We start from the raw sequence: 10,124 nt of genomic DNA, 5'->3' as shown, positions 1-10,124 counted from the left end.
TTGCTGTCTGATTCTTTTCCTTATAGGCGATTGATTGGTAGATTGTTATATCTTACAATTACTCGGCCTGATTTGACTTATGTAGTTAATACGTTGAGTCAATTTGTTTCACAACCACGGACTTCTCATATGGATGCAGCTTTAAATGTCCTGAGATATATTAAGGGAACAACAATTGGTCAAGGTTTATTTTATAAAAGTAAATCGGATCTTAAACTCCAGTTCTTCTCTTATGCTGATTGGGGGGCTTGTTTGGATACTAGACGATCCGTTATTGGATTTTGTGTGTTCCTTGGTGAGTCCATGATTTCTTGGCGATCCAAGAAGCAGGAAACTGTTTCTAAATCATCAGCAGAAGCTGAATACAGGTCCATGGCTGCTTCTACTTGTGAAATCATGTGGATTCGTTCCCTTCTCAAAGATTTTGGATTACATAGTGCTGAACCAGCGATGCTCTTTTGTGATAATCAAGCTGCTATACACATTGGTTCAAATCCTGTTTTTCATGAACGTACCAAGCACATTGACATTGATTGTCATATTGTGCGTGAACAAGTGCAGTTGGGGGTTGTCAAGTTGATGCATGTTACTTCAGAAAACCAATTAGCTGATTTGTTTACTAAGCCTTTGCTGCCATCTCGTTTCAAGATTCTTCTGGTTAAGATGAAAGTGCATAATATCCACTCACCTCTTGAGGGGGAGTATTAGAAGTTGTTAGTTTGCTTAGTTGCTTAGTCAGCTTAATCAGTTAGTTAATTGAAGTTAGTGAGCTGGCAATTAGCTGGCATGCTTAGTCATCATTGGGTTTTAGTATAAATAGTTCGGTTCTCATTTACTCTGTTATTTTGTCTTCTTCAATGAATTAATTCTATCGATTCTTCTTCAATGAAAGATTTTCTTTTTCTAAAATGTTGTTGTATTGATTTATGTCCCACATAGGTTGGCTAAATAACCTGAACCTCTTTATATGAACAAGGGCAAACCTCACCTCTTGAGCTAGATTTTGAAGTGAGTTAGGTCAAAGTTGAATTTTTAACATGGTATCAAAGCCCGAGTTCCCGTTATGTGTTGGACGGCTCATAGTTGGCCTCACCCGTCCCATAGTTGGCCACCCATTTAATATATCCACACTCCAGTCGTTTCATTCCTGGGCGTGAGAGGGGTGTGTTGGGGTATTGATTTATGTCCCACATAGGTTGACTAAATAACCTGGACCTCTTTATATGAACAAGGGCAAACCTCACCTCTTGAGCTAGCTTTTGAGGTGAGTTAAGTCCAAGTTTAATTTCTAACACTTACAATGGAACTCCCCGTCTCCGATTCCGTGATGATTGGCGAAACCAACGCAAATCCCCCTGCCTGGAAACAGGGTCACTTGCAGAGCCAGAAGCGGGACTACTTTGTATTCGTGCTCGCCTTTGATCGGGGGCGGCAGCTGAGGTAGGTAATCATAGAACTGATCTGCATCACGTCCACCATACCCGACCAGGCTGTCGAAATCGTTGCTAGACACGGAAACGTAAGAGTCACGAAGTCTCCGTCGCCCGTATCGAAATCTTGGTATTTCAGCGGCGTTTAGAGGGTATATCATGTGGCCAGCAAGTGGGGTGTAGTGCTTTAGAGTTGGAGACAGTGATTGTTTGAGCTTGGGGAGGTGGATTTCAAGGAAACTTGACTTGGATTCAGTGTAATCGAAGAAGATAAGGCGACGAACTGGGTGAAAAGCAATCCAGACGATATCGAAATACGTGGCCGGCAACGATATCTCCGGCGGAACCTCGCAGTGTGGCGGTGTGATCGGTAGCTTTCCACGAGGCTTGTGGTTGTCATGGTACTGCTGTATTCGGCAGATTTCTTAATCTACAGTGTGATGTGATCCTTTCCGTATAATGTTTCTAAGATCGCATATTTAACACAAATGGTATAGCACCAAATATAATCAATCAATCATGCAAGATCAAAAAAAAAAAAAAGATATCATGTCCCAATCATGTTTCTAGATGAGTTGAATTTAAAATAACATTGATTTGGATCGATGTATAAGACGATGATATAAGCAGCCGGCCGTGTGGTCCTGGAGCAGTCCGGACGATGAAATAGTTTAAAGTGGAATCGTCTTCTTCGTCACAGCCATGAGTTTGATTGACATGGTGGTTTTACTTGTTTGGTATATATATATATATATATATATATATATATATATATATATATAGCAATGCTACATGTACAACCAAATTTGTACAACAATTTTTACACCACAAAAAATTCAATACAAAATTTTAATTTATCAAATCTCACGGATACATTGAATGCAAAATCTTACGATATCATCTCAAAATCTCACGAGATAATAGAAAAATATCACGACATAATTGTTGTAAATATCGTTGTACGATATATTGGTTGTACCTCTAGCATTATTCATATATATATAAATAGAAATTTTCAGCTGTCCAACCATGTTTCTCCACTTGGTCCGCGACCACTAAAACCCGATAGTGGGTTTTAGTGATTTTTGTGTTTTTTTTTTCGCATCACTAAAACCCACTCAAAAATATGGTTGGTCAGCTGAAAATTTCTATATATATATAATTTGATGTGATCCTAAATATATTATTGTTATTTCATAATACAATTAAAATAAATATTAATATGGAACAATTTTTATATGTGGATCAGTGAGAGGTTTGACTAGATTAAAATATTACAGAGTTCATAAATTATTAAAATAAATAAATATCTCATTCGCGCCATGTGCGAGAGAAAAATATTTTTTGATATTTTGATTGATATATTAGAGTTATTCATTCGGTTTATATGTATTTTTTTTGAATTGATTGTGTTCAATTAACTGATCACTAGTTAAATTATTATATTTATTTGAAATCTAGCACTCGGCAGAGACGATTTTGAATAGGATCGTAGGAAAATACATCGTTGTTGTTTATAGAGTTTGGGAGGCCTATAACTCCATTGAAGCCGTTAAAAGAATTTTTGTGCCATTTACGGAATAAATATTTAAACTTTGATAGGAATATCGAGTTTGATATTAAATACGAATTTCTACTTGTCACTTGGGATATTGATAATTTTTGGTTAGTAAACTACAAGAATTTATGATATAGATTTCTTTATTAATTAAATTGGTTGATAATCAAATAAAATCGAACCTCTAGAATTTATCTCTCATTGAACTTCTGTCTTGCAAACTCATCGTTGGTTAATTTTATTCATTACAATTTTTAGTTAATCAAATTCAAACTATCATCGTAGCTCTAAATAGAATTAAGATTTTATTAGTTAAAAATATTTAATATAATATCATTTTATTCATTCTCTATGGGTTCGACTTGGACTTAATTTCTACCAGCGATGGAGCAGACACGCTTTGTGTGTAAAATATTATATACAAATATAATATATTGTATATTGAATAATTTGTTAATTTTAAAGTGCTTGTTTATTATTTTTTTGTTTTTTTTCAAATATAAAAAAAATTAGACATGAATGAAATTCAATTTTAATTGATGGAAAGATATATGATGAGAGCAGTTGAGAGAAAATGTGGGATAAGTGAGTTGGAGAGAGAGTGCATGATACAGAAGGAAAAAATTGGAAAAAACAAACCATGACACCAAAAACAGCTAGAATAAATCGGTTACATACACTTAATAAAATAATAAAAATATTAAAACTTGACATCATACATTTGCAAGCTAAAATATCGCAACAGCAATCATCCTCCCGACTACCCGATTGTTCCCGGGCATCATCAATACCTAAACTAGAATCTCCTTACCCGTTTTTTTTTAACCTGTAGTCATGGATAGCAATGAAAATCCTTTTTAGACAAGGAATTTAACAGTACAACTTTTCTCAATCCATACCTCCTTAATCAATTCATGCACTGTAAAATCAAAGAGCAAAGCAACATCGTGGAAATATTCATTAAATCAATACAATACAACTCAACACAAGTTGGAAGTGAGTGTGAATGTTTGCACTGGATAGACAATCATGCAATGGAGCTTAATCCATCCTGGAAGAGAGCAGCAAATGCCTCCATTCTTGGTCTGGGGAGAGACAAGCCAATCTCTAATCCAGTCTCAGAATTATCTCTCCACTTACACAGAGACATTGAATATTCTTCCCCATCAAGAGACACAACCTCCACCTTTCTTGCCTTCCCAAATCCATAATCCACACCGTACAGGTCAAATCTCGGTGATCCAGACACCCCCAGACTCCTTATCTTCCCAAGACTCTCCAAATCTGATAGGACATTCTCAGCACCTTTCAGTGCTTCTTCCTTATTGTTCACCTTGTTTCGTATCATTTCCCCTGTGGCTTCCGCAGCCGCCGCCACCCCTTCGTTTCCTACCATCTCACCGTGCGCAATCTTCACTATTCCGCCACATAAACAGTTTCCGAAGTAGTTGGCAGGCACCGGCGGATCTATTCTTGTCCTTGCATCCGCCGCAAATATGAAGTATTCGTCCACGTTAGCGCCCACTTCCTCACCAGTTGCGTCCCCTGATTTCACCAGGTTAACCCAAACATAAGCAGACGCAACCACGAAAGATGACAAGTGAACAAGACCTGGTCTCTTGCTTGAAACCAGACCCTTGAGTTTCTTGATGTCAGATTCACTTAGGATGTATGTTGCGCGAACCCTTTTCGTAGGTAGCGGAAAAGTCGAAGACTGGATGGGAATCTGTCTGAATTGCTTCCAGTAAATACGGTCGATTCCGCGGGGATCCTTTATCAACTTCCTATCGAAACAGGGCATGTGTTTACGATAATCTTGAGACTTCGACTCCTCGTCTGAACCGTCGAATTTGCATATCGAAGCCCACATCTTTATGAAGCTTAGAATTGAACTCGCGTCTCCGATGCTGTGATGATTGGCGAAACCGATGCTTATCCCCCTTCCTGGAAACAGAGTGACTTGCAGAGCCAGAATCGGGACTAGTTTGTACTCGGGTTCGTCTTTTATCGGCGCCATCTGAGGTACATAATCGTAGAACTGATCTGCATCACGGGCGCCATAGCTCACCAGACTATCGAAATCATTGCTCGACTCGGAAACTGTAAGAGGCACGGAGTCCCCATCAACGTAGCGGAATCTGGGGATTTCATCGGCGTTTAGAGGGCATATTATGTTTCCTGCGAGTGGGGTGAATTGCTTGAGAGTTAGGGACAGGGATCGTTTGAGCTTCGGGAGGTGGGTTTCAAAGAAACAGGATTTTGATTCGGTGTAATCGAAGAAAATAAGGCGTCGTATTGGGTGGTAAAGTATCCACATGATGTCAAAATATGTGGCCGGAAGTGATATCTCCGGCGGAACCTCGCCGCGTGGCGGTGTAATTCCGCAGGTTTCGACAATGCTCGTCATGGTCCTTTGGTGTTGTGCCTTAATTCGACTAGGAACTATTTGTAGCGTGGCTTGATGGGGAGATTATTGGGAAGGATTATCTAAGGGAGTGTTTGCAATAGATCGTGCTTTTGTAAATGTGATTAATTTATAGATTATAAAAAAGTTAACAAAAATCAAAAGTTGGTAGTGTTTAAAAACAAATGTGAAAATCTAAAATTCAAAGTTAGTAGTGTTTGATAAATAAGTGATTAGAGTGATTTTAACAATGACTTTCTTATTAGAATCACTTTTGGAAAATCATAATCACCACATGACTAGCTTTTGGATTTCAATTAAGTTAAGCATAAGCTAACACATAATCTAGGTTTAAAAAACACACAAAAATAATTTTTTAAGCCAAAAGCTAACAATCATTTTTTTTAGTGGTTGCAAACACTCCCTAATATGGGTCCCACGGCTGGGGATTTGTGTATCTTTTACGGCTTTGTCTATGCTAGCACATGGACACTACCCATGTGCTAGCATAGACAACAGCCCATATTTTTTGGAATTTGATATGATCTCATTTGGGATGATTGGATCCCTATTTGGCCACTGCTCAAATGGGGTAGTATAGACAAAACCATTTTGAACATCCCAGCACATTTAAAAAAAATACATTAAAAGAAAACAAAAAACGAAAAGAAAATAGTGTGGTGGTGGCCATGGTTGGGATATCGACCCAAAATACCGACTTTTAAAGATATCGTATCGAAATTTTTTTTATATATATACATTTTTTTGGTATATCGAATATTTTTTCGATATCTATACGGTATTAGTATGGATTTTTTCCATATCAAAATTTCGAAATTTCGATATCGGTATGAATTTTTTTCATACCAGTATTTTGATACGGTATACCAAAAACTCACCCCTAGACTGGTGGGTCTGTTTATGAGATTATTGGATCTCTGGATTATATATACAGATAATCACTTCACATGCCCACAGAGGCATAGGCGAGTTGGTAAGGCCTGAGGTGATGTGGAAAGAAATTCCCCAGCGTTGCGGGTTCGATCCTCGTGTGGATCATATTCTCTTCTGAAATATTGTGGGGTATGCTCTGGAGGTTAATCATGTTGCTGCCCCCTCAGGTCTCTGCCGCTCGTGCACATCCCTCGATTTAACCCCTGCATGAGCTAATAGGTCTTTGACTCATGTGAAATGAGGTTCCCTTCAGGATTAACCCTTTTGAAGATAATCACTTCACGTGTATTTTTTTTAAGTTTGTTAATTGATTGTTTACTCAATATAATACATATGTTACAGAATCACAGATATAATAACAGAATCCAATCTACGTATACATGATATTGAATGTTGTTTTGACCCATTATTCTATATATTTAATATATCATATCATTATCTAAATAATAAATAATTGAAACTGATAAGTGACATTGATGCTAAGATCATAAACCGGGTTCTCGAGAAGAGTGCAATGGAAAAATAGACAATTGTCCGCGAAGACCGATAAATTGGTCTTGAGAAATCGGATTGATAGCCCTTCTCCCTATTGCATCATTTTCGCACAATAAAACAAAGAACTCGTCAATGGAACACAGGAGGGTTCTTCGGCATCGTCACTCTGATGCTTAAGTCAGACGGTTGGACTTTGAAAAAAGTGTGGGCTTATGCGAAAAATATATGTGAGAATTTTGGAAAAGTATCAGTGAACATACCTCCCTCTCCCGATAAAAATGATATTTATGTGATTAAAAGGAACACTTTTTGTAATTCTTGGATGAGGCCCATGCCTCTCGCATCACCTCACACAACGCCCGGGCAATGCTCATACCTATTCTTCATTACTCCCCGTAATTCCTGGGTAAGGCCCATATCCCTACGTCATAATTCTTGAAATGACCCTTATGAACAGTGTTGCTCCACGATAGCTTGACGTGTGCCCTCTTCGTAGCCACTAGAAATAGACAAGCCCTACTATTCCACTGCCAGGGCTCTTGTCTGGCACTTTTCCGGGTGGCTCACACCACCCTGAGCATTTTATGTCTAGCTCATGCTTTCCTTCCTACGAACAACCTCCCGCGTTCTCCTCATAGACTTTGGTTTGGTGATGGCCCAGGATTTTTACTGGGGCATCACCACTCATCCTACAAATAGTCGGGCTAGGACCTGCTCCGTTGTCCCGAATAATCTTATCCCAAACCCGAGCGATAAACGCCTTCACCTAAGAAGTTTGTCAAGAGGATTAAGGTTGGCGCAGCAAGACGTCAGCCATAACTGCCCCTTACACGCGTTCATGTCCGAACCTATCAGAATCGCTTCGTTTGATTACGTTATCATTCCTTGATTTTCATCGTTAATATGAATTTCGACGACCCGGATCACCTGAAGGGAAAAGTATTTAATTACCCCTCTCGCCATTCCCATTTTCTCATCGTCTTCTTCCAGAATTCTCCCGACTTCCCAAGCATCCAGTGCTCTCCTGCTCATCGCGATTATTCGACCAGTATTCCCCCTTCAAGTTCTCCTTTCCTCTTAATATTGTATTCTTCTACCTCCTCAACCTCTGGAGCTAATGCTCGAGGATCCCCTGCTCACGAACAGGTGAGCGATGGCTCGAGCGATACTCGCTCGATTTCCACTCATCGTCCCCTTCGAATCACCGAATATCCCTCAAAATCCTAACCCTCTCCGCCCCTGTCTCTAAACCGAAAGGGAAAGGGAAAAAGAAAATACCCCCTAGCAGAAACCTTAAACCTCTTTTGATTGTTCCCTCTCCGAGTAAAACTCTTGATTTTCCATTGTTCTATCATCTTCCCAGCACCCTGTATAAAGGGGCTGCAGAGATTTTCCCTTGTTCTATCATCTGCCCAACACCCTGTCTAAAGGGGCTGCGGAAGAACTCCGCAACTCAGGGAAAATTCCCTTTTCTTACATCATCTTACGCCCTCGCGCGGAAGATAACCCCAATTACCCTCCCAAGGGGTTTATACTTTCTTTCAGGACCAAATTCGCAGTGGTCTTCGGTTTCCCATTCCTCCTTTTTACATCGCTTTAGCCAACTTCTTCGACGTACCTGTCAACCAATTCCACCCTGGCCTAACTCCTTCCGCATCATGGCCGCCACCTACATTTTGTTTAAAATGAATAACCTTGCCATCACACCTTTGATTCTCCATTATTTTTATTCATGTCGTTTTAATTAAGGGGCTTTCTCCCTGATCTCCCAACTAAATAGTCGATTCATGGATGATATCTCTTCCTCTTTGAAAGGTTGGAAAGGGCGGTACTTTTTTATCCAGGCCTCGGTCCCTCTTACATGTCAGACCGGGTTTCTGTCCCAACTTCCTCCCCAACCCGAGCTTCCCCCAACCTATAAGACCGAGGAGCCTTACCTCCGCAGTGTAGAGCTAGTAGGAAGGAAGAACTTTTCCTCTTCGGTTCTGATATCGAGTGGAAACATATAGTCGTACGGGTTGAGTGCCCAGGATGAGGACCCTACTGACAGGGTGATCGATGAGTTTGACGACTCGGGTGCTCAACTTAGTAACTCTCCTTCCTGAGTGTCTTACATTTAATTATTATATTCTTGGCCGATCTAATATTCTTGCTTTTTTTTTCTTGCAGAGACATCTAACATGACCAGGGGTGCTTCGCCAGAGGAGGGCAGAGAAGAAAGCAGCGGAAGAAAGAGCGGGCGCTAAAGATTTGGCTGATCAGGTAGCAACCCAAGAACAAGCTCAGGCAAGCATTCAAATAGATCTGGCCACTGAATGCCCGAATTATGAGGAATCTGCGATAGAGAAAAATCGAGAACCACCGAACGGTTCTTGGGAGGTACTCCCAGTCATGCCCATTATTCACTTCCCATTTCCTTCAAGCCCCCTATCCTAGGGGATCATGATCAATTGTCCCTGGACCTTGAGTATTTGGAGGACATTATTCCTTTCAATCGCCGTAAAAAGAAGGTTGCCTCCACTCTAGAGTCCATAATCCTCAGTGACTCTGAGGACCCGACCCCTCAACTCCCTATCCTCCCAATATTCAAGAGAAGCCTGTGAAGGAAACTACCTCTGAGCTCCCATATTCTAGTAGGTTGTTCTTAGGAGGGGCTACACCGGCCAGCATAACCCTCCTGGATAGTTTAATTCTGCCCGATGACGGGTCTTACCTAGCCGAGAGAAAGGCTCATGCTAAGTTTTTGGAGGGTGCTTCCCATGCATACACAGTAATTTTACTACCATTTTTTTTTTAATTTCTTTGCCTTTCATGTTTTATTTCTCCTAACAAACTCTTCCCTTCGCTCCCAGAGCCTCTACATGTTAATGGATGCCTTCGAGGAAGCAAGTGTTGATCTCGGTCGGGAAGGAGATCGATCCCGGACTTACTCCGATATTTACGATCAGACCAGTATCCGGCTTTCCCGAGCCCAGGCTTTACATGAGTTCGAGGCTGAGGCCCTAAATATATCCACTGAAGCAACCCGAGCAGAACTGGCACAGGCTCAGTAGAACCAAGGGGCTCTTAGGGATCAACTGGAGGATGCCTTTAAGAATTCTGCTGAGGAGTCTTTGGCTGCCCATTCCTGGGTAGATGCATCCATGGACGAAGAAGAAACGGCTAGGGTAGAAGCTGAAGCGGCCAAGGTGGAAGCTGGGCATCTAAAAAAAGTGGCCGACAACGTAGTGGCTGCTTTGGAAAAGAACTTGAAGTCAGAAGCAGAATGGCGGGAGACTTTCTT

At 40.5% G+C, this 10,124-nt stretch overlaps 1 protein-coding gene across 1 annotated transcript; it reads right to left on the bottom strand.

The window, feature by feature from the left end:
* Positions 1-3,915: 3,915 nt before the first annotated feature.
* On the bottom strand, positions 3,916-5,464 carry LOC140882767 (malonyl-coenzyme:anthocyanin 5-O-glucoside-6'''-O-malonyltransferase-like). Its single transcript, XM_073288958.1, has one exon. It carries the CDS (start codon positions 5,393-5,395, stop codon positions 4,016-4,018), a length of 1,380 nt encoding a protein of 459 aa, XP_073145059.1. The 5' UTR covers positions 5,396-5,464; the 3' UTR covers positions 3,916-4,015.
* Positions 5,465-10,124: the final 4,660 nt, after the last annotated feature.

The sequence above is a fragment of the Henckelia pumila genome, chromosome 2 (genome assembly GCF_033568475.1).
Source record: "Henckelia pumila isolate YLH828 chromosome 2, ASM3356847v2, whole genome shotgun sequence".
NCBI classification, from domain to species: domain Eukaryota; kingdom Viridiplantae; phylum Streptophyta; class Magnoliopsida; order Lamiales; family Gesneriaceae; genus Henckelia; species Henckelia pumila.
The sequence above is the reverse complement of the archived record's forward strand: the minus strand, read 5'-3'. Positions and strand labels throughout refer to the sequence as shown.